We start from the raw sequence: 25,793 nt of genomic DNA on the forward strand, positions 1-25,793 counted from the left end.
TAGATTAGCAGATTGGTTCTGATGGTGGACTTCGCTTCAGAGGCCGATTATGTGTCCCAAATATTCTTGAGTTACGTCGAGATCTTATGACCGAGGCACACAGATCGCGGTTCTCTATCTACCTTAACTCGACGAAGATGTATCGCAATTGAGGCGTCAGTATTTTTGGTCGGGATGAAGCGCTAGATAGCTAGTTTTGTGGCCAAGTGTGACACGTGCCAGCGTGTCAAGGCCGATCATCAGAGACCCCCTGGTCTATTGCAGCCGTTGAGCATCCCGATATGGAAGTGGGAGCACATATCTACCAATTTTGGCATGGGTTTGCCGAGGACTCAGCGCGGTCATGACGCTATCTGGGTTGTCGTGGACCGTCTGACGATGTCGGCACACTTTCTTACGATTCGTGAGACTTAACATGCGGACCGGCTCACCAAGATGTTTGTTGATGAGATCGTGAGACTGCATAGTGTTCCTGTTTCGATCGTTTCAGACCGAGACCCGAAGTTCACTTCTCAGTTTTGAAGGAGCTTCCAGAGAGCTATGGGTACTGATTTGCAGCTCAGCACCACATATCATCCGCAGACCGATGGGCAGACCAAAAGGGTCAACCAGATCCTTGAGGATATGCTTCGGGCCTGCGCAATTGATTTCTCAGGTAGTTGGGACAAGCACCTCCGAGTTCGCGTACAACAACAGCTATCAGGCAACCATTGGCATGGCTCCTTTTGAGGCGTTATATGGCAGACCATGCAGATCTCCAAGTTATTGGACCGAGGTTGGAGAGCAACGTCTCTTAGGTCCTGAGCTTGTGCAACAGACGTCAGAGACTATCGACATCATCAGATAGAGGATGCGCACAGCTCAGAGCCGGCAGAAGAGTTTTACTGACCATCAGTGTCGTCCCTTAGAGTTTGTTGTTGGGGATCATGTGTATCTCAAGGTCTCACCCATGAAGGGTGTGGTTTATTTTGGAGTGAAGGGCAAGCTTGCCCTGAGATTTATAGGACCTTTCGAGATCACCGGGCGCGTTGGCACCGTGGCCTATCAGCTTGCTATGCCACCTCAGTTGTCTGGCGTCTACAATGTTTTCCACGTCTCTATGTTAAAGAAGTGTGGGTCAGACATCATGCCTATTATTGATTGGCAGCTGTTGGAGGTTCGTGAGGACGCTTCTTATGTTGAGCAGCCAGTTCATATCCTCGATCGAAAGGAGCAGGTCCTGCGAACCAAGGTCATTCCCTTGGTAAAGGTGCAGTGGGGCCATCATAGTGTAGATGAGGCATCTTGGGAGCGCGAGGCCGATATTAGAGAGCGTTATCCCTATCTTTTCGATGTTTGATTATATGATGTATGGTGTTTTGATTATATATGATGTTATGTTTCTTATTCCCTTATGAGTTATGTTGAGTTGTGATGGTAGTGTAAATTTCGAGGATGAATTTTTTATTAGGTGGGGAGAGCTGTAAGACCCGTATCCTAGTCCGTTCTGTTCCATCGACTCTCGCAATCCTTCCCGTCGAATTCCGGCAACCTACGACCGATAATCGACGTTTGCGCGCAACCCTAAGTCGTATCCTATAGATTTGAGTCGGCTTAATCCGAAACTTATACAATTGCGACCGCACCGTCGCCGCGGTTCTAACGCCGCGACTCGCGCACCGATCCGATACCCTGGCCAGGAGATGTGGTCCCACGTTCAGTTCGAGAAAAATGCCGCGCATTGCAAAACCGAAGAGAATCTCTACAACATGTCACCTCCACCAATCCCATCAATGGTCAAGTACACATCACCTCAAACCCATCCCTAAGCAATCCCATAAGTCAAAAGTTCTTACACACCCCAACCCTTCTTACATAATCTACCCCAAAAGTCAACAAAGATCTTACACAAGCCATCCTTCTCTCACATCCATCACCCATCTCTCACATCTCCTTACAACCCTCTCTCTCTCTCTCTCTCTCTCCCTCATTTCCCAAGCAACAAATCCCAAGCAAGAGAGGTGCACACGTCCAAGCTCCTCCATGTGAGAGAAAGTGATTTTTGGTGGCCCACTTTCCCATCCCTTTAACCTTCATCCTAGCCATTCAAACCACACCTCCCTCCATCAAAGTGAAGCACAAGGAGATCGGCTTTCCAATGGACCAAGAAGATCGACGGTGGGTGCTCTATTAGGCCTAGATTTCCTTTTTTTGATGAAGGGCCAAGTGAGGCCTACCGATTGATGGTATAGATCTCACTTTGGACCCTAGGAGTGGCCGATGGCCCACCTTGGTGCTCATGATCATTCCATGATGGGGCCATTCTCTATGGACCCCATCATGATGTTTATTTTCTTGCATAAATAGGGTCATTTAGACCTTTCATTTTGGTGGAGAAAGGATCTCTACCGTTGATTTTCAATTTGATGGGCCCACATGTAATGGGACCCACTTGATATATGATCGATTTCAAGGGAGGGCACATAGTGTCGGGGTCCCTCCATCATGCGTGTCCCACTCTCTTTCTCTCTCTCTCCCTCTCTTTTTCTTTTTCTTTTCATGTGATGATGATGTGGTTGTGTGGTCCATCAGGATGAATCCCACCATGAGGCATGACTTTTATCCAAGCCATCTATAAGTGAGGCCCACTTTATATGCGTTGTACCCACACCATCCATCATGTGGTGGCCCACCTGAGCAGGGCCCACCTCACCTACGTGTAACCCGTCCAGTGTCCAGGGATGCTGGACGTGAATTAGGGAAAAAAAAACAAATATTAGCTTGTTTCAAGCCTATGGGGTGGCCCACTCATATAGGCCCCACCTTGATGTATGTATTCCATCCACGCCGTCTATCCTTTCCCTTAGGCCATTTTAGGCATTGAGCCGAAAAATGAAGCTGATTCAAATTTTTTGGTGGGCCATAACATAGCAAACGGTGGTTTTCACTGTTAAAAATTCACCTGACTCTTCTGTACCCCAAAATATATTGAATATTGGGCTCGTCCTGCTTGTCTTGAGCTATGGGGATCAATGGCGGGGTCGGATTTCCCTGATGTGGGCCCCACCTGTGAAAAACCACAGGAAACAAAAAAAATACAAATAGCAGCATTGCTGCTGCTGCTGCCAGAGGCGCAGACAGCGCCTGCGCCAGGCGGGCGGGCTGTCGATAAGTAGGGACCCACGGCTCCAGCTGTGAGCCCCACCATGATGTATATTTGTCGTCCAACCCGTCCGTATGGAGGGCCCCTTCATGAAGTGGGCCCCCTCCAAAGTTCAGCCACATCCAAGATTCAGGTGGCCCACATCATAGGAAACAGTGGTGATTGTACGTCTGCCCTTGAAACCCTTTTATGGGCCACAGAAGTTTTGGATCAAGATGAAATTTGTTTTTCCTCAGCGTCCAGGTCTGCGTGACCTCATGGACGGATTGGATTGCAGGTAAACATTATGGTGGGCCCCATGTGGAGCCCACCGTGATGCATGTGTTTTATTCCCACCGTCCAGGCGGACGGTGGAGCCCACAGTAATGTATGTGTTTTATTCACACCGTCCACTGCTGTGGACGATGGAACCCACCTTTAATATATGTGTTTTATCATGCCGTCCAGCCATTTTACTGGCTGCTGGACGGATAGTGGACCCCACTATGATGCATGTGCTGTATCCAAACCATTCATCCACTTTGAAAGCTCATTGTATGGCATGAGTTAAAGAATGAGTCAGATCTAAAGTTCAAGTGAAACTAATATTTAAAATAGTGGATAGTGACCTCCACGATTCAAACTTCTTAAGAGCCATAGAGGTTTCCACTCATCTTTGGGTATGGCCCATTTGGTATGCATGGGGCCCAATTGGTGTGGCCATTTGACATACATATGGCCCATGCGAGGTGGCCCACTTTTCATATTCATGGCCCGTTGGTTGAGGCCCACCTCGATGTGTATGAGGCCATTGTTGAGACCCACCTTGATATGAATGTAAGGCCCATGTTATGAGGCCCATCTTGATTTATTTTTGGCTCTCCATCGAAGCCCACCTTGATATATATATGAGGCACATGTGATTAGGCCCATTTTGATGCATTCTAAAGCCCATGGGTTATGGCCCATTGCAATGTACATAAGGCCCATTGGTGCGGCCCATTGATGTGGCCCACTTGATGAATATAAGGCCCATGTGATATGACCCATTTGATGTATTGAAGGCCCAATGGGAAGTACCTAAGGTTCATTGCAATGTGTGATCCCAACATAGTTTAGGTAATGATGTTTATGAGGGCCATCAGGGCCGTGGCCTCCACAGGCACATCGTGTATGGTCGTATCGGATACCGAAAATATTGGCTCTAGCATTGTGGGCATTTAGGATGTCCTTGGGTGAAAATCTCAGAACCTTTTTGGTACCAGGAGATGCTCCAACGTCTAAACCGAGTGCACACACGAGCGCCCGAGTGCCGAATACCAGTAGGCCGCATCTCTCACTGTGTTGTGGTCGATTAGAAGGGGGTGTGGCCTTATCTGCCTGAGTGAGGGGGCTATAAGCTAGGCTGAGTTTGACCAGCTCACAATTGAGTCCGCTATCGACGAGCCGGGTAGGTATTGGCAGACTACTGGTCAGGTGGATAGTGTGGTCTCTTCCACTTGCTTGGCTGTGCAGCTAGGGAGGACGCAGTTAGTGTGAGTGTACTAAACCCCGGTGATATCCAAAGGGGAACTGTACTGATATGTGTACTTGATGAGGACTGACATGCTTGCTTTGCATCTCGCATATGACATTTGGCTACATAGGCCTCGCATCGCATGGCCTTGGTATGGCCGATAGCATTCATGCCTTGCATCACATAGCTTTAGTACACCTGATAGCATTCATGGACTTACCCCATCTTTCCGCATTACTCCGATATCATACACTTGGCGCTTCCCTTGCGCACACACTTACACCACCCTTTAAGCTTTTGTAAGCTTATGCATGACCGTTACGTGCAGGTAGCGTTGGACAGCAGTAGCGCTGAGGCAGCAGTGTGCATCTAGTCATTTTGGAGCTTTTTGATCACCCTGTATTTCCCTTTCCGCATTGTACTTAAAGTTTTTGATATAGTGGATATGTGGTGATGTTGTTTTGTGACTTGGTTATGCTTGTGATTATACTCCATTACAAAATAATAAATTCATACTGAAAATCTTCCTTGTAGGATCCCAGGATCGGAATCTGGCATGTGAGTGCCGGAATCCGAGAATGGGGCACTACGAAGGTTGTCGACGCCGAATTCGTCGATCGAAAATTTTGTAAGCCCGTTTTCTGAGTTTGGGGCGTGACACAGGGAGTAAAGTTGGTAGGGTATGTGAATTCAGGCTACACATGTAGTGTATATTCTATAAAGTTGACTTCAGGATACTCATTTGTGCTACAGGTGGAGCAATTAGTTGGATGTCGAAGCTTCAGTTTATGGTGGCCCTTTCCACAACAGAAGCAGAGTATATGGCAGTGATAAAAGCATTTAAGGAAGGTGTTTGGTTAAGAGACATGATAAATTAGTTGGGACTTCAGCAGGAGGCCGTGCCAGTTAATCGTGATAGCAAGAGCGCTATCAATTTGGCTAAAAATTTTATTTATCACTTTCATACTAAACGCATTGATGTTCGTCACCACTTTATCCAACAGGTGCTTGAAGGAGGCGTAACCTTAGAGAAGATTCACACCAGCGTGAATTCGGCAGACATACTCACCAAGATGGTTCCAGAGAAGTTCAAGTTCTGTGCGACTTCTCTGGGCCTGGCGATAGCATAAAAAGAGGACGGAGTGTGCACAAGAAGCGCTAATGGAGATATGATGCAAGTAAGAGATAAGAAAAGAGGACAAGAAGCTACACGTTTGATGATTGAATGCATGGTAGAGATTGTTGTATTTGATATCTTTAATCAAGTTCTATGTTTCCTTTTCCATTTGAGATTCTTACCAAGGCTATATATATATAGTGTAAACGGGATTAGAAAATATTCCTAGGGGTTTCAAATTCGTCCAAGGGGCTCAAAGGGTGTAACAAGGGCGAGATTCAAGGTTGTTCGAATCGGGTAAGTTCTCTCTTTGTAATTCTTGCTTTCATAATGTTCATCTATCACTTTGTGCCATGGTTTTTTCCCGAAAACATTAAAATTCGAAGTGTTTGCATTGTGCTTTCTTGGTGAGACTGGATCACCCTACTTGATTCATCTCCGTTTGCTTCTGCGGTCCCCCAACAAGGCCCACCTTAATGACCCTTGCAACATTCAATCCGTACATATGCTATGAAGGCTTATGTTAATGCATCAACCTAAAAGTTAAATGGTTCAAGGACTCAAATGGGATTGCAGAAAAGGAAACAGTCAAATGGGTCAACCCTCCTTCCCTTCTCCCTGTCTCTCTTTGTAGCACTTAGATGCACGTAGCTCCCATCTTTCCCTTAGCCTATCTCCTTTTCTCCCTTTATGCCCTCCTCTCTCCATGCACGTCCCATGCCCCCATATCCACTAGTTGCCTATAATGTCAAATAGATGAGGAGAATCATTAAGCTAAAGCAGAGATAGTGCCTTGAAATAGGTGATATTAGGATGATGGTTGCATTCCTTCAACTCTTTAAGGATTTTCCACCCTCTTACCTTTGGTTGGTCTATGACCATTGACCATTCATCCAGCATATCCCAAAAGAAGCAGAACACTATTGTAAACATATGTATGATGCTGCCAGAGGCTCTTGAATGGCAGAATTCCAGCTTGCTTCTAAAGCCGCATGTGATTGCTCAAATTGCTCAAATAAAGTTATTGGGTTGCACCATACATATGAAAGAATATGCAATGATGATGTATCTGGATGTATTTGGCCAATCAAATATCACAGTCTAATAACAAAATTTCACAAAGCACTTTTGATCGAAAAATCAGAGGGTTCGGCAGTCAAGAGTACTACACTTTCCAAGCTGAGTTGGGAGACTTTCGAACGATGCTGGAGTTGCCAGCGAGAAATTCAAAGTTCAAAAATACACAGAATACACAGCATACAACAGAAAAAGCACCGGCAGTCTTTAATCAGCATAATTTTACAAATTACAGTAGCATCAGAATTATTTGAAACTATTATACTGTTTTCTCTAAGGGCATTAGAACAACCACAGCAAGCTTGGGTAGTAGACTATCTTGCAATGTAATAGGATGTGTTTGGTTACACCAAATATCAGAATATTCTATGATTAATCAACATTTAATTTGGTGCAATATTTCATGATATTTCATTAAATTTGGTGCAACCAAACACACCCCTAAATATCTATGAATATGAAGCACATTACATATGATACATTAACAACACAAATTGGCAGAGGGCATGTCTGTTTAAGTCCTTATATTTCGAATATTATACCAATTGCTTTATGGGGAACTGTTGCAATGTACCTGTATGGATCATAACCAAAAGGAGCAGAGAAGTTCAAACCACAGAACTGCGAGTGGAGCATTTATAAAATAGGAAAATAATATAAAACATACTCAGTAGCTGCAAGTACAGTGGCAAATGGGTCAGACCTGGTATAAGCAAAATCATTATTTCGAATAGGCATGATCAGCTCAAAATATGGGCCCGCCCATACCCAAACATGGCAATTCATGGAAGTAGGTCACTGGCACCAGAAGCTCAAGTGTTGGAGGTGCCGATTGTATTGTCCAAGCATCCAGTTATTTCATTGTGACAGATGGTAAGTAGAATTGCATAGAATTTCTATGTCCAGATTTGCATTATTAGCATTCCTCTTCATATGGAATTCCAAGAAAACGAAACTACTTCAGACATTACCAAATCCACAAAATGTGTCCTTTTCTTTTCTTGTCTTTTTTTTTTATTATTATTATTTTATTATTATTTTTGGAGAGAATGGATTTATTAGAAAACATATCAGAGAGTTAATGAATTCCCGATAAAAAGAGCCACAGAGCTTGCACCACATGAGAAGTTACATAGACGATTAGCATGGCCCCTTTGCCAAAGCATCGGCAACACAACAAACTTCCCTACTCACACGAGGAAATAATACATTCAGCCTATGAGATAGCAGCTGGGCAGGGCTAGTCAGAGTGGTGATGGGAGGGTTTCTACCCTCAATGTGTCTTTTGTAGTGTTTCTTTTACCCGCATTCATAAAATTCCATCATCTTTTGATATGTTTCTCTGTGTTTAGCCTAGAAATAAGATCCAAATCTCATTAAAGATTTGCCCCAGAATCCATAAAGGGTATCAATTGGCACCAGAATAACCTCCCAGCTTTGATTGATCTGACCACTTGGAATGGTTTGTTGCCTGAAGAGTGACTCCCATGACATCTAATCTTTTCAAATTCCAATCTGTTCCTCCAAATCCCAGTTTTGATGTAGAGAATAAGAAAATTCTAGCCTGGGTTGTCCTGGGGAAACCCAATAAACATCATGAATGATTTCAAATCTGGAAAGGACAAAAGAAAAAAGTGAAAAATGCAATACGTAAGGTACCAAAATCCCAACTTGGGCACACATGAAAAACAACAAAAATGCCACATTTTGGGTTTTTAAGCTGAAAAAACAGCAAGAGTAAAAGGCAGCCTGAATCGAGAAATATTAAAATCGAGATTTGGGCAGAAGCCTGAAAATTCAGGTTTAAGCCATAAAAATGAGATATGGAGCTGAAAATTAGCATAAGAAGGGTGAGAGACGAGATGTCTTGGAATTTTACAAATAGAAGGAACTTTCGTCAAACCAAGAGCTCTCAGACATATGTCACGACATTGAATTTCGAAGCCTAAAAACAGCAAAAGCAAGAGCCAGAAAAATGAGATGGCTGAGAGAGTTGTTAAAAAGGAAAGGGATGTGAATTGATGATCCTATGAAAAGTACCATAGAGAGAGGGTGAGTGAGCATGGCAATAGTGGAAAATGGGCATTCTTTCTGCCATTCTTTCTACATATAAGAGCCATCCACATCCGCATGTCACATATAAAAAAACCAACCATATTCACAAGTTTACATTTAGAAAATGTTAACACCATCCGTGTCCCCAAAACGAACAACATCCACATGGCACATATTAAAACCCTCCACATCGAGGAATACAGAACTGACCACATATGGAGAACAGAATATAAACATCCGAAAGTAAACATAAGATCCTGCATCCTTCATTCATTAACAAACCTCAACAACCATTGGAGTCTTAACTCTTCATCGAGAACTAAGAACACCAAGGCTTTGGCTTGGTTTGATAACAAAAAATCACAAGCCTTCACTCTGAAATGGTTGCTGACATTAGGGATCTTCTTCACCTCTTCATACAGCCTCTTCATTTTGGATGCCTCGGTCCGATTTTCCTTCATTGAAACCAATTTTCTGATGGCATTAGCCATCCTAGATAATACATTTGCCAATGAATCCTCAAAGTTGCGCTTCCGTTTCTTAAGCTGTTTGGATGTTGATGGTCCCATATCTTGATGTCCACTTTGTTGAGATGCCCATTGCATTCCTGCATCTGAAAGCTCAGATCCATGAGTATCATGGACCCCATGTTCATATGCATTTGACATGTGTGCTTTCATGATGTTTACATCATCTAATCCTGGAGTGCTCTCACTGATCCCTAATTTGGGTCCTGTTCTTGATTGGCTTTTGGCTCCTCTTTTCAATTGGCTTTTTCCAGTCTGATTTTTTTTAATGACAATAGTGTGTCCCCGCCCCTTTAAGGTAAGACTATTCCCTACAGATGCACACAATCACTCACCAATCAAGTGCATCGGGAAATCCACAGGGAGGGGAATCGAACTCGTGTCTGTGGGGACCTTTTGCCAGCCTTATTGTTACTTGGGATCATTGGACCCATCTTGTTGTAAAGCAAGATGTGCTTATTTTTGTAAGCAGCAGTAATGGTTGTGCCTATGGGGAATCAAAGTAATGTATGCATACATCAAATCATTATGGGGATATTATCTACGTTACAATGTTGTCACCACAATGTGGTGCAAACAAGTGTTGTGGGCCCCACAGTGATGTGTTGATGACATCCTCTTTGATCATCATGAATGCCTTCCCATGTTTAACCTGAGCCCAAAAATCATGCTAATCCATGACTCAGGTTAGCTACACGAGCAGGAACAGTTGGGAAGGGATGCCCGCCCTTGATTCTTGTTGGGCCCCACACATGGTTTGTGTTAATGGATGTGAGCCGTACCACTGTTCGGCCACCTAGGCTCACTTAGATTTGTTTTTATTCTTGCTTTTGTGTTAATAGTGGTTTGGGACATGATGGGGATTCTTGCATTTGTTATTAAGGGCACTTTTATCATTATGAAAATTCATTAATGGTAAAGGAGAGAGTGGGGGCATTAACCCTAATTTGGTCCCCTTTCTTCTCCCAACCTTTTCTTCTCCTCTCCCTTTCTTCCTCTTCTCTCTTTCTCTATACGTTTACATAGTATCGGAGCATCTTTGTTTCTTATTCTTTTTCCCTCTTTTATGTTTTAGTACTTCTCATCCCTCTTGTGCTGAAAATCTTTTAAGAAATTCAGTGTTTACTCTTCTTTTTTTCCTTTTTTCTTTTTTCATTTTCTTTTTTGTTGGGCCTTTTGTCTATGCATGAGTAAATGAAGTCCACACGATCTCACCTCTCATGTGATTATTAGAAGAATGTGGGTTGGTTGTCTATGCTGGATGCCATGTCTGTAATCATCTTCATCTATAGCTGGTTAGAAAGTGTGGATGAGTGGGCTGATTTCTCTCTCCAAGCATGGTGTGTGCATGGTGTGAACCGCACAAGTGGGGTGTTCATTGATTGTGATAGGTCAGCTTGTGCTTGTGCAAGACCTGTGGTATTCTATTTTTCACTTGTTCTGATGGAGATAAAAACTTATTTGAAATATGAATTCATATATCCATATGATTTTTAAGGGGTCCAACAACCTCTATTAAATTAAATAGAACAAACAATCTCCAATAGCCTAAGTTCATCTTAGTGTTTCTAATGGCCAAGGGAAAATTAAGATATTTGACCACAGAGCTTGGAGAATGCCCAAATTATGTCATGGTTGTGAAATAGCATGGAACCATCCATGACTGCAAATGTAATTTTTTGGAGTCCACAAAGGAAGTGTAGGATGCATTGCGAGAGATGTATTTATCTGACGAAAACATCTCTCATTCGTAGTAGTTATATGAAGAAATATTTGAGCTCCAACAAGGCCATAAATCTTTGGGTGAAAACTATTATGAACTAAGGAATGTGGGACAAGTTGAATGTGTATCAGCCTATTACTACTGATTTCGAGAAGCTACGTCAGCAACGTGAAGAGTTCAGTGTGCCCAAATTCTTATCATGATTGAAACTTGAATATGAACCAGTTCATGCATATATTGACAAGATGTGCCATCTCTGAACAAGGTGTATGCTCGCTTCTAGCGTGTATCTCCAGGCTCTCCAAGTGGAGCCAATGACAATTTGACTTTAGCATCTTTTAATGGTCAAGGCCACGGTGGTAGCCATGGTGGAAAAAGTAATCAAAGTGGTCATAGCAAAATAGGACGAGGTCGTGGACCTAGGAAGTACAGGCATTGTGGACTCTTCAATTTACTTTGTTGAAAAATGTTGGGATCTTCATAGAAAGTCAACATGGGCTACTCAAGCATCTTCCATTGGCGAGAGTAGTGGGCTCTATGTCGACAACCCCACATCCACGTAAGACTAGCAAAACGATTACACTAACTCAAAAGTAATCCAAGTTGCTGAAAATTTTACAAAATTAGTATGTTCCCACTTCCCACCCCTTTTGCACCTACTTTCACACTTACGGTTACATTTGTGACCTCAGGTATGAACTGTTTAGGATCCAAGTCCCCTGCTCCATGGATCATTGACTTTGGAGCATCTGACCATATGACAGGTGAGTCCAGCGTGTTTTCTTCCATTGATACAACATTAATAGGTTCATCTATCACTCTAACAGATGGTACCCAATTCAAAGTGTGTGGATGAGTACTATTTACATAAGTCATTTCCTTTCATTATCATTTGTCCTATTTGTTATTGAATTTCCTTTAAACCTTCATTCTGTTAGCAAACTTACTAAATCTTTAACTGCTTTGTTACTTTCTATCATTCACATTGTGTTTTCCAGAATCCAAAGATGAAGAAGAAGATTAGTGGAGGATATGAACCATGACGGGTTGTATTATCTTAATCATGACATCATTGGTGCAACAACACAAAAAAAAATAATAATAATAAAATCTCCCTTTTCAATGGTACTACCATTTTGGTCATCCGTCCCTTGAGATTCTTAAGGGCGTCATTCCTTCTCTGTCAGTTGTGTCATGTCTAAAGTGTGATGTGTGAGACTTGAACAGACATCATCCTACTACTTTTCCACAAGCGGAAAAGCATAATTTTGTTTTTCTTTTTAGTCCATTCAGATGTTAGGGACCAATTAAAATATCTAGTAGGTCAAGGTATAAGTAATTTGTTACATTTGTTGATGATTTTTTAACAATGACATGAATTTATTTAATAAAAGATAAATCTGAATTATTCTCTATTTTTAAGACTTCAAACATGGAAGTACAAAATCAATTTAATTTAAAAGTATCTGCGTTTCATTTTGATAATACCAAGGAATATGTCCGAAGCTTTTAGTTAGTATTTTTCTAAAACAGGTATCCTATGTCAAACGTCATGTGCACACATCCCACAACAAAACAGTGTTGCAAAAAGGAAAAATTGTCACCTATTTGAGATAACCCATGCTCTATTAATTGTTTAAAAAAAGTTTTTTTTAGTGATGCAATACTCATAACGTGTTTTTTTGATAAATTGAATGCCCTCGTCTGTTTTAATGGATTAATTACCTCATTAAATGTTACTCTTATATACTCTTTTGTTTTCTTTGCTTCTCAAAGTTTTTAGATGTGTATGCTTTGTTCATCAGTTGGAGATGGGCCATGATAAAATAAATCCTCAAGCAATTAAATGTATTTTTCTTGTATACTCCCAGATACAAAGAGGTTATCATTGTTACAACCATTCACTTTAAAGACAATATATAAGTGAGGATGTTACTTTTTTCAACTTTATTCCATTCTTCTCAAAAAACAGTAAATCTCTTAATGTATGACTGTACCTGTTGTGGTTGATAAAGACATCATCCAACCTCCTCCCTTTACTGACTCTTCCATTCCCACCGTACCTCAGTTGAAAGTCTACTTACGACGAAAACGGAAAGATAGTGCAACTAATTATGATGTGTCATCCACCATATCTTCTTCTGAGCTTTATGAGCCACGGTGAGTTTTTCAGACAAATCTGATATTCTTATTGCCTTGAGAAAAGATAAGCACACATGAACTGATCACCCTATTTCTAAACATGCTTCTTTTCACTGCTTATCTCCAAATTTCTGTAAGTTTGCCCTATTATTATTATCCTCTCACTCTATTCCCAAGTCATATTAGGAAGCATTGTTACATAAAGGGTAGAGTAGGCAACGGACGAGGAAATGGCTGCCCTTTATAAGAATAACACCTGGGAACTAACTAATCCACCTACAAATAAATGCATAGTTGATTGCAATTGGGTCTAGCACAATTAAATTTCATCCTGATGGTATGGTTGAACGTTTGATGCAGGACGGAATGAACTAACCTAAAATGATGCCATGAAATTAAAAGACATTAACTAGAGCAATGTAACGACAAAATAAAACTTGCCATAAATTCAGAAATTTCATATTCATGACATGTCCAAATTTAAGCCTTCGACAATCCCGCAATGCGAATCTCATAAATTACTAATTAACCAAGACCCATGGGAGATAGAACCTCCATCCTAGCATATGAATTAATCTAATTCTAAAGGGAATCTCTTGGTTTGTTAAAGGGCTTAAGAACTAGGGTTTTGGGATTTGGGGATTTTGAAAAAAATTAGGGTTTTTGCGAAATTAGGGGATTTTGGAGAAATTAGGATTAGGGTTTTAGAGATTTAAGGTTAGCATTTTAAGGATTTAAGGTTTTGAATACTAGGGTTTTGGATGGATTAGGGGTTGTAGAACGAAGAAGAATGAATGTTTAAAAAAAGAAGAAAGGAGAAGAAAAAAAAAAAAAAAAAAGAAGAAGTGAGAGAGATGAAGAAGTAAGAAAAGAAGAAGATGATTCCTTGTCGAGAAGAGAGAAAAGTAAAATAATAATAATAATAATAATAATAATAATAAATAAATAAATAAATAAAACCATGGAATCACTTCCCGTGGCTTCGCACCACCAATCCAATCACATGATGAAATTTTGCTTAATCTCAAAGCAAAATGAGAGAAATCTCTTTCATTCATAACATGCATATCAACTAGGGTGGGGACGTCCAACCCTTTATAGTATCAAAAAAGACCCTTTACAAAAAGGCGCTCTCAAATAAGATTCTCAACATAAAAAAGCTTAATGAATTAAAAGTTGTTCCTAACTCCCTAATCTCAATACAAATATGAGTTATACCAAAAATAATGAAACATGTAAACAAACTAAACAACTAGACTATTTCGTAACCCATGGGGGTCCACGATTAAGATGCCCAATGATGATGATCTAACGGTCCGATCATCGTGTCCACTTAAGCCAACGGCTCGATGTGTCCATCAAGCTCTTATGTGCAGCCCACGTGCATCTTCCCAGTGTGAGATCTTCAAAGATGCATGAATACGCACGTGAGGTCTTCAATGTGGCTAGGAATGTGAATTGTGTCAAATAAGCCCCATGTAATGATCGTCTAGCCATAAGGAGGCTAGCTCAGCCCTCTTCCTCTGGTATGATGCTCGGATATCCCCATCAATTCCCCTCGATTGAGGAGATTTCGCCTCTAGAGAAAAAAAGTTGGGGTGACACTCGAGGAGATTCGGGTCTCGTCGCTGAAGCTTTGCCTCTGTGATACACGTATTGTCTGACTTTGGCCTGCCATTCCACTTGACGAGGTACTCCTGGTAACTTCCGTGTCGTGTGACTAGAGTTGGGCATAGAGTCGAGTCGGACCGAGTTAAGGTTGACCCGACTCGACCCGATTTTGAAATAGACATGTCCTGAACTCGACCCAACTCGGTAACAAGTCCAGCATGCCTGACCCAATCTAAGTCCAGGTCTGGCCTGGACTAACCCGAACCGTGTCCACCCGGTCAAAGGTACCGAGTCGGGTTGAGTCAGCACTGACTCGGGTCAAGTGCGGCAGGTATCCATGGGTTGAAATCATAGCTCAAAACCTAGGAGCACCTGCCAGAATTGTAACCTCTCCATCAGCTACACGGCATCTCAGATCTGAAATGTCAAATCTGGAGTTTTTTTTTATACATGTACGAGTCGGGTTTCGGATTGAGTCAAGTCAGTACTAAGTCGGATTTCAAGTCGGGTGACCTGAACTCGACTCGGTTTGAGTTCAGATTGGACAAAGCCTACTCGATTCGGATCAACTCACCCACTCAGTTTGGGTCGAGTCGAGTCTGCCCGTGCCCAACTCTACATGTGATAACCACTAGCTCATCCCAGATATCCTCTATCTTTTTTCTCTTTGTAGGTGTGTATGGCAAAAGAGGTAGATGTTGGGAAGAATAGTCGGGTATAAGCCAAGGGTCATGGGACAGGTCAGGAGGGATATCATCGGATCAAGGTGATGGTCTGAATAAAGGCTAGTAGGGATAGATGTTGGACCCTTAAAAGACAAGATCTTCCACATTGAATGTAGATTTAATACCCATGTCAGGTGGAAGATCTACAACATATGCATTGTATCCCAAATTACGCAGTATCTTATAGGGTTCTACACTATAGGCTTATAGTTTCTTAATGGTCCCTTGCGGACACCATTCGGGACTTATATGAACCATCACATAATCACCTACTTGAAACTTTCTGAACCTGATGAGAGTCGTCACATATCTTATACGTTTCATTGCTAATGTTAATCCGTTTTCTAATTTCAATATGTGAATCATGGATATGATGTGTAAATGTATTTGCAGACTCTAACAACCTATGTGAGACCAATGCGGGAATAAAATCTATGGGCTTCCTAGGTTGATCTACTTACCTTTCCAGATCTGCATCCTCCACGGGACTCATTTGATCCTAAGGAAGGGTTGATAGAGTCAACCCAGAGACAAGATTTATGGCATGTTAAATGCTCCACACAGGTATAAGCTCATCCGGTATGTCCTCTGGGAAAACATCACTAGACTCCAATACCAGACTCACCTTAGGTGGTAACTCTACACTATCCTCAGGTGTAATCTCAGGTGGCATTTCCATACTAACTTTAGGTGTGTACTTACTTGCCACGTAGACATACACCGTCAAATCGGCTTTAGTCTCCCTTTCAGACTCTTTGGCATTTATTTTAGAGAGAGCCTCAAGCTGGAATTTTTCAACATCTTCAGTATCACATTTCTTGATGTCCTCCTTTTTTGGGATGCTTTTAACTGGAGAGGATTCAACCTTATCTTCTTACCCTCATGCATAAATGAACACGTATTTAAGCGACCGAATAGTGTCACATCGTGATCATACAACCAGGGTCTGCCCAAAATAATGTGGCCTACGTCCATAGGCAAAACAACGCACCACAACATGTTTGTATAGGAAAAAATTGGATGGGAATTGGACAACGCTGAGAAACCGGAATCGAAGACGCATCAACCCATGAGACTCAATGGGGCTGAGGGTGAGGAACGACTATCAAACCTAAGTGATCCACGGTGCTAACAAAGACCACATGGGTGCAACTACCATTATCAATGATCACCTTCCAATTTTTGTCACCACACATGGCATAAGTATGGAAACTTGAATTCATGTGCCAATCATCACTTTCTATAGTCTAGCCTAAGCGCGTCTAATGATTGCAAGTGGCGCAATCTCAACTCAATTGTCTTCTTCATAACTAGCAATAATTTCGGGCTGATATTCTTCTTCGCAATGACCCTAATCGGTCACATCTTTATCCAACTCGCCAATGACAAGGGCCTTATTTCACTCTTTTGTCGGGCATTGATGTGCAAAATGCCTGTATCCTCGGCAATCGTAACACCACACTCGCTCACCTCCCTTTGAACCGGTACTAGTTAGACATTTATCCTTAACATCCCTAATGTTGGATTACGCACTAGTAAGGGCTTTGGATTGACCCCATATACTAGGCTTGACTCCTTTGAGGAGTAGCCTTGACATTAGAGTGACGAGGGTCGAATCCCTTCACAAACTGCGGTTCTAGATACCGCTCAAGGTCTTGAACCACTTGATAAGCATGCTTTAGGGTGCTGACATCGTAAAGGATGAGCTCGTGCTTGCTCGAATCAGAGGCCCATCCAGAAATGAGAAAGTGTCACTAATAGGTCATCCTTGACATTACAATGCGTCATGTATTCATCAAACTTGGCGATGTAATCTGTCACGTGCATTGATCCTGAAGAATGGATTACCATTGATACAAGTCTCTGGTGGTACGAGAGGGGGAAATACTTCTCTCAAAATCCCTTCGGCCCACAATGTGAACAGGCCATCTCCAGACCTCTCTGTCTTCCGCTCGGAATTTGTCCAAAATAATTTGACTTGGCCCGCCAACTTCATCTTGGCGAACCTCACTCGACATCTATTAGACAGGCCATACCACTCAAAATAGTGATCCATGTCCGTTAGCCAATCGAGAAGGGCCTTGGGGTCCAAGCGACCATCATAACCCGGGGCCTCAACCTTCACACTCATCAGGATCATAGTAGTCTTGATATTGTCATTCCATTGCTCTAGTTAATTTGTCTTTTAATTTCATGGCATCATATTAGGTTAGATCATTCAGTCCTGCATCAAAATCTAAAGGCCTGCTTAGTTGTTAAAGGATATACTCAGAATCTTGGTGTTGATTACATTGAAATCTTCTCTCATGTGGACAAGTTAAACTCCATTTGTGTTATATTGTCTGCAGATGTTAATCATAGTTGACCCCTCTTCCAACTTGAGGTAAAAAATGCCTTCATTCATGGTGATCTCACTGAAAATTTTTATATGGAGCAGCCACCAAGATTTGTGTGTGTGTGTGTGTGTGTGTGTGTGTAAACTACCTAAGGCAATTTTTGGCAAATTCCGCAAAGTTGTATTGAACTATGGCTTTATTAGAAGCCATGCTGATTATTCCTTCTTTCTTCGGAAAGGTACCTCAAATCTCATTGTGCTAGCAGTGTATGTGGATGATATTGTTATGACAGGAAGTGATAATAGGGGGGTTGAGTTAAAGAAGTATCATTAACGACATTTCCTCACAAAAGATCTTAGTCATCTTCGATACAATCTTGATATAAAAGTAATCAAATCCAAAAAAGAAATTAATCTATCTCAGCGAAAATATCTTTTGGATTTGCTCATGGAGACGGGTCTTCTTGGTACAGTCAGTTGACACGCCAATGGATCCTAACCATAAACTCATAGGGGATCAAGGAGATGCAGTGGAAGGCTCAAGGAGGTATAGAAGATTGATTGGAAAACTTATCCACTTAACTATCACCCAACCAGACATATCTTATGTTGTGAGCATAGTAAGCCAGTTTATGAGTTCTCTGTGAGTACCTCACATGAAAGCAGTTATTCAAATTCTACGATATCTTAAAAAAGCACTACATCAAGGATTTTTTATAAATGAAACAATCATCTTCAGGTGATAGGGTGCTTCGATGCAAACTGGGTAGATTCTTTAGCAGATAAATAATCTACTATTGGGTTTTGCACATTTGTGGGAGGAAATCTAGTCACGCGGAAGAGCAAGAAACAGAGTGTAGTAGCCCAATCAAGTGTTGAAGCATAATATAGAACAATAGCTCATGCCACCTATGAGTTGATGTGGATCAAGAAACCATTGTAGGAAATGGGGTTTGCAGTGAGTCTTCCGATACAATTATTTTATGATAATCAATGCTCTCAAATCACACAATGCCATCGTATGTGACCAACAGATGTTGTTTGCATATGCGATTGCATACTCGCCTATGCGATAGCATATTGCTCTAGAGTTTTTTTTTTTTTTTTTTTAAATTTCAAACTTTTGAAAAAAAAAAAGAAGGAAAAACTATGCCTGATTACTAAAAGTGATTGGATTGGGTTCTTTTACCTATTTCATTGTAGTTCGAGCGTTTAAAACCATTAGACTAGCTATAAATTAAGTTATCTATTTAATTATTTATATCATATTTACATAAAATTTAACAAAATAATATGCGATCACATATGGAATATGCCATCACATATGCGATCGCATACTTATCACACAAAAGAGTATGCCATTGCATACTATCCTGGATCACATATGCCATGATGGTAGATACGATCCTTATGAAAAAATGGCATATGCGATCGCTTATTCGCATATGAGATCGCATATCAAGTCGACTATCACTTCATACGTAAGAAGATCTTCAGTAGTGAAATCTCTACACCATATGTCTGATCTCAAGGTCAACTCGTTGATGTGTTCACGAAGGCTCTTCATCACAATCAAGCTACACATATAATCTAAGTTTGGGATCAGCAACATCTATGCTCCAACTTAAGAGGGAGTATTAACGGATGTGAATGTGGTCTGTAGACTCTGTACTATTGTACCCCACCTAGGCTCATTTAGATTTGTTTCTTTTCTTGCTCTTTTAGTAATAGTGGTTTGGTACATGATGGGGATTCTTGCTTTGTTATTAAAGGCACTTTTGACATTATGAAAATTCATTAATATATATATATAAAGGAAAGTGGGGGCGTCAACCCTAATTTTAGCCCCTCTCCTACCAACTTTCTCCTCTTCTTTCTTTCTTCTCTTCTTTTCTCTTTCTCTATACTTTTACGGTTTGAAATTCCCTGATTTTTTAGGTGTGTCATCTTCTAAGATAGGCGTTTCATATCAATGGATTAGATGGCAGGCATATACACAATACGGTGGGCCCTCTATGAGAATCAAGGGTGTGCAACGCTTCTCCATTTTTGTTGCTCGTGGGGCTGACATGAGTCATAGATTGGCCTGGTTTTTTTGACCCATGGCTAAACATGGAGAGCGTACATAATGGTCTTAGTGAATGTCATCAATAAATCATGGTGTGGCCCACAACAACCGTTTGCACCACAATTGTGGTGCAAACACTTGGACCTGATAATTTTCCATCATTATGTGCATGCTGTAAGTGACAGATGAATGCATGAAGGTTCTTTTGGCATGTAAGTTCAATAATCATCAGCCATGTATTATTGCATCTGCAGACATCATACCTCGTTGACATGATTCGCATGAAGGTTCTTTTGCCATGTGATTGCCGTCGTCGTCATCATTATCAAAATCATCATCATCCTTTTCCATGCCATTATGATCATCATTGGTTATATCAGATGCCTCCATAGACAAATCCCCAAAATTTCGATTCCGTTTCTTAAGCTGTTCAGATGTTGGTCCCATATCTTGATGCCCACTAGAGTGAGTTGCTTGAGATGCCCCTTGTATGCACACACTTGAAAATTCAGACCCACAAGCATCACAGATCACATTTTCATATGCTTTTGGTGTGTATGGTTCCATGATGTTTACATTGTCTAATCCTGAAGTCCACTCACTGATCTTTATTTTGGCTCCTGTTATTGATTCGCTTTTGTCTCCCATTCTCGATTGGCTTCGAACACCCTGGTTGTTACCAAGGATTGCAGCCATCTTGTTGTAATGCTGTGTGTGCTTATTTCTGCAAGCAGGGGTAGGTGTGCCTGCTGGGAATCAAAGTAATGCTAATCATAAGTCAAATCATTATGCACATGCTATAACATAATAATGCATGAAAGTTCTTTTTCCATGTAACTTTGCTTAGGCAATTGATATCTCATCTGAAGACATAGTACCTGGTACAGATGAATCCTGTGAAGTTTCTTTTGCCATGTCATTGTTTTCATTGTCATCATCATCATCATCATCATCTTTTGCCACGTCGTCATCATCATCATTGTCTTTGTCGCCACCATCATCGTTGTCTTTGTCGTCACCATCATCGCTGCCATCATCATCATCATCTTCCATGTAAGTATGATAATAGGAAACCACTGCTATCGAAGCAGCGCATGCACACATGATGACCATCATATCTTCTTCAAAATCAGAATCACAGTCCGACATGATACCTGTTAAGGACAAACAAAAACACTTACATGGGCTAACACCTTTTGATGGGTATGTCTAAGAGTTGGTTCACATACACCATGGGCAGGGGACTCTGCCTAATTAATGGAATCAATGAATATTAATCACCTCTTCTGAAAGATTGTAAGCAGTATTCATTCCTAAATATAAGTTCAGTAAATTCAAAGAAAAACTGCTCTTCCTTAGAGAGCTTCAAGGGCAACTAAATGATCCTCAGCCTGAGGATAAGATTCCAATTCCCCATTACTTGAAGTCCATCCAATCGACACACAACAACAGTACGAAAACCAATTCTGCTTAGAGGAAATATAAATTCTTGTTCTATTAGCTCGGAACAATTGACTTTAACAGAGGTCGGGAACATGTGATGCGTACCTGTCATTAAACTGACCAACACAACCTGAAACTCCGAAGAGGGATATAAAGGCCCTGGGCAGATTAAAAAAACAAATGCAGGAAGGGAGGGACTCTTACAATAGAATGGGATACATCTTGCTAGATTTATAGTAACTGATTGAGTCCAAAATAAATGCGAGCAAGGATGCAACAGATTAGCTGTAAATAAGATAATTTTGGGCCCCATGATCTTTAGGACAAGAACATGGTGCATAGCCCAAGTTTCATAGAGATTGATGTTGTGTCAGGCAACAGCACTGAGAAATGGATAAAGCTAGCAAATCCATAATACTCTGCTTTTTCTTAATAGAAGAGTGTTAGGAGAAAAAAAAGAATTTTAAAATAGATAGATGTATCATCCAGATACCTGTCCACATCTTTAGAATGTATATGTAATAGCAAATGGGAAAAAAGGGAATTCATTTTTTTCATTATTTCTTTCCATCATTGCTTCCAAAACCAAAGAAGTTTGAATGCCTTAAGAGGTGGCTAGTTATGTCGCCCATAAATGTCTACCATGAATTCAAGCAGTGATTAGTAGAACTACATGAATGTCCACAGAGCTAGCCATTGCTTCCTCGTAGATCTTTTAGCTGAAAAACTACATTTTGAAGATATTGTCAAGCCGTAGCATGCCAGGACTTATAAGCAGAGCTGGTGCATTCTATATGAGAAGGCACAAACCAAACAGCTACGATGATAATAACTAGTTTGCAAGTCAAGTTTGTGTGTGTCTTTGTCCATATATTGTTAAACCCCGGATATTGCTAAAACCAATACCTCAATTCACATGTTGCCCCCACAATTGAGGATGTAATGCTGAGTTTCCATAGAGTTACATTCTTGATAATAATTCCCATCTCTCTCGAAATCTCATCAAAGAGTAAAGTAAATGTTTCAATTTGCCAACTTCTTCATGTGAAGAGAACTAAAAAATTTTAGGTGCTTGAAGAAAATCTTGATGAGAGAAAAATGTAAAAATTTGGATTTTTCTTACTTTTCTCAGGAGAAGCTTCCGATTTCTTCTGATGGAGTACATACAATCAACTTCTTCAAATCACCTAGAACTCTAATTATTCGATCCTTTACAATCAAATTTGGAGTCCACCACCCTTCATTTTTACAGTCCATTAGCTGTACATATGCCGTGGTATCAGAGCAAGTGGTGATTTGACATGGTATCAGAGCAAAAGGTCTTGTGTTCAAATCCCAGGAGTAGCAAATATGCCTCCTTAATATATTCTCCCATGGGGAGCCCGTTTTATGGTATGAGTTGTGAGTGTCCCTCCACCCTTGCCCATTATATTCACCCCGCACGTGCGGGGGAGTGTTAAAGTCCCTTGATATACATTGATACACCACCATCTAATGGCTCGAGCTTTTAGATAAATTGGTTGTTTGGTATCAGAGCGAAAGGTCGTGTTCAAATCTGACGCATGGAAGGACATGAGGTCGAGCACCGTCTTCCTCAAGGGGATAACTATTCCGAATCCACGGAACTTCTCTGGACTCCTCACAGAGACTTCTCGAATCCACGAGAAAAAGAACAAGAAAATAGAAAATAAATTCTATAAAATTCGAAATTGATTGATGAATCAAATAAACGAGTTCACAACCCTTTAAATAGGGATACTAAGTAATGGAAAAAATTTCAGAATCAAACTACAACTAAAACTCCTAGAATTCGCAACTTACTATAAATAGTAAACTTACTATTTATAGACAGTGTCTACTGGTGCGCAAGGTTCAAACTAAAACTTACTATTTATAGCTCGTCCTACCCCAAAATCATATATTTGATACATTGATACACCATCCTCTAACGGCTCGAGCTTTTTAGAGCAATTGGTTGCTTGACATGGTATCAGAGCGGAAGGTCAAGTGTTCAAATCACGGGATGCATATTTGTTGCTCCCGGGATTCGAACACTTGACCTTCCACTCTAATACCATGTCAAACAACCACTTGCTCTAAAAGCTCGAGCCATTTGAGAATGGCATATCCTTGTATATCAAGGGACCTTAACAGTCGACCAATGGGCCAGTTAGGATCATGCATCCACTGAAATGCAGTATAGAACCCTCAACTGTGTCATAGCTACAGTTCATAGGACTGCACTACATCAAAACCCTACTTCAGGGAAAAGAAAGAGAGATTAGAGCAGAAAATTCAACAACATGTATATAGGATTTCTATATACACTCAGTTGGACAGACGAGATTTGAGCAGAAAATTCAACAATATAAACCCTAGAATCTAAGAATAGTCGATTTGAACCATAAAAGCTTCGTAAAAAATCGCACCATTACTACCGCTAGAGACCGATCAAACTATCTGCAAACCGAAAAAATGGAAAGAAAATCACAGCGATCGGAGATAGATGAGAGGAATACCTGGTTCGAGTAGGCGTGATCTGGAAAGAGAAAAGGAGAAGCTCCGATTCCCAGGAAGAGAGAATGCAACGCTAGCTTTTTTAAGGGTTTTCTTTTCTAGGGTTTGTGAGAGACCTCGATTTCCCTGTTCTTTGAGTTCCGGACATCCAAACGACAGAGCCGTTTCTAATATACTTCTCCCGCCATTTGCATTCTGAGGCTCGCCCGCACTGATAGATTGACGACTCGTCCGAGTCGAATCGGACTCGCACCCCCAGTCAGATTGAACATAGGCATCACGAGTCTTGACTCTGACTCGACTCAGCGCTCCTCTTCTGCTTCATCACGCGATCATCAAGACCGTTCATCTAGATGACCCTGCTGAATATTTTCAACAAGGAAAGGGAATCGGATTGCGTACTGAGTTAATCCTGAGTAAACTCAGTTGGGCCCACTGTGAATGTATGTCGTTTATCCACACCGTCCATCCATTTTTCTTGCTAATTTTAGGGGTTGATCACAAAATTTAAGTAAATGCAAAGCTCAAATGGACCATGCCACGGGAACCAGTGTGGAATAATGATTTCTACCGTTGATACCTTCCTAGGGCCTACAGTAATGTTTATTTGTCATCCAACCTGTTCATAAGATCACAAAGACATGGATGAAGAGAAACCAGAAACATGGGTTAGAAATTTTCAATGGTAGAGGTTCAATTACACTGTTTCTTGTGGTGTGGTCCTTTTGAGCTTTGGATATGCTTCCACTTTGGGATCAAGCCCTAAAATTATCTGTTAACACGGATGAACAGAATGGATAAAATAATAAATAACGGCGGACACCACAGAGTTTACACTGTAGGCTAATGGTAGGCATGCAATCGTGACTGTTTTCAGGGCATGGTCCACCCCAAACTGGGCCCCTGCCCCTGCCAAGATGAATGGAAGGGTATACAACACATCCATCAAGGTGGGACCCCAAAATGGGCCCCACAGTGTGAACTACACGCTGATTTTCAAACGGACCACCAAGGCCTATTGCCCAATTGGGTGGTCGAAATGGGTGGGCTACCTGGGAGAGACCTACATCATGGTGGGACTCCACATCAGGACCCACGGCCCCTGGTTGGGCTGGGAATAAAAATGGGCCCACAAAAGTTTTCAAAGGTGGATGTCAGCCCACCGCTTTCCTTCGCTTTGTGGGAATTAAATCATGATGGGCCCACAAAAATAAGTCCGATCTGATGCCTAAAATGATATGGCAAAGCAGATGAACGTTATGGATAAAACAGATACATCACATTGGGTCCCACAAAGCGGGCCACCAGCACATAGAAGGTCTGGGTCAGACTGATATCTGTGTTTTCTCTTTTGTCCAGGTCTGCGTGACTTACAAACAGGTTAGATGGCATAAAAACATCAGGGTGGGCCTTAGAATGCTTCAATGATGGACATCAATGTCTCCTTTAATTCCTGTGGTATGGATCATCTAAGATCCAGGTCTCCCTCAGATTTGATCCCATGGCTTAAAATGATCTGCCCAAGCAGATGGACGGTGAGGACGAGGGCATATATATCACGGTGGGACCCACAGGGTGGGCCATCTGCTGAACAACGTGCGCATGGACCCAAAGCTCCAGAAGATTTGGATACAAACTGATATTTATGTTTTCCCTCCATATAGGTCACGTGTGACCTTAGGGAAGGATTGGATGGGAAATAAACACCGTAGGGCTTAGGAAGGTTTCAATGGTTCCCTACTATTGTTTTCTGTGGTGTGGCCCACCAAAGCTTTTGATTCATCTCATTCTTAGGCCCTAGCCCTAAAATGATATG

At 41.4% G+C, this 25,793-nt stretch overlaps 1 protein-coding gene across 1 annotated transcript; it reads right to left on the minus strand.

Moving 5' to 3' along the window:
• Nucleotides 1–8,941: 8,941 nt before the first annotated feature.
• Nucleotides 8,942–24,247, minus strand: LOC131245972 (uncharacterized). Its single transcript, XM_058245808.1, has 4 exons — nt 23,980–24,247; nt 20,896–21,171; nt 20,281–20,766; nt 8,942–9,499 (listed from the first exon to the last, which is right to left on the minus strand). The coding sequence occupies exons 2-4, from the start codon at nt 21,164–21,166 to the stop codon at nt 9,153–9,155; spliced, it is 1,104 nt and encodes a 367-aa protein (XP_058101791.1). The 5' UTR covers nt 21,167–21,171; nt 23,980–24,247; the 3' UTR covers nt 8,942–9,152.
• Nucleotides 24,248–25,793: the final 1,546 nt, after the last annotated feature.

Source organism: Magnolia sinica, chromosome 5 (assembly GCF_029962835.1).
Source record: "Magnolia sinica isolate HGM2019 chromosome 5, MsV1, whole genome shotgun sequence".
Classification (NCBI taxonomy): domain Eukaryota; kingdom Viridiplantae; phylum Streptophyta; class Magnoliopsida; order Magnoliales; family Magnoliaceae; genus Magnolia; species Magnolia sinica.

Bases quoted from the DNA above. Each gene is read 5' to 3' on its own strand.
- LOC131245972 (XM_058245808.1), bottom strand. From the start codon at position 21,166: ATGTCGGACTGTGATTCTGATTTTGAAGAAGATATGATGGTCATCATG. The intron at 20,767-20,895 runs GTACTATGTCTT...TTTGATTCCCAG, and splicing joins ACAGGATTCATCTGTACCAG to CAGGCACACCTACCCCTGCT. The intron at 9,500-20,280 runs GTATGATGTCTG...CTGAGCTTTCAG, and splicing joins ATGCGAATCATGTCAACGAG to ATGCAGGAATGCAATGGGCA.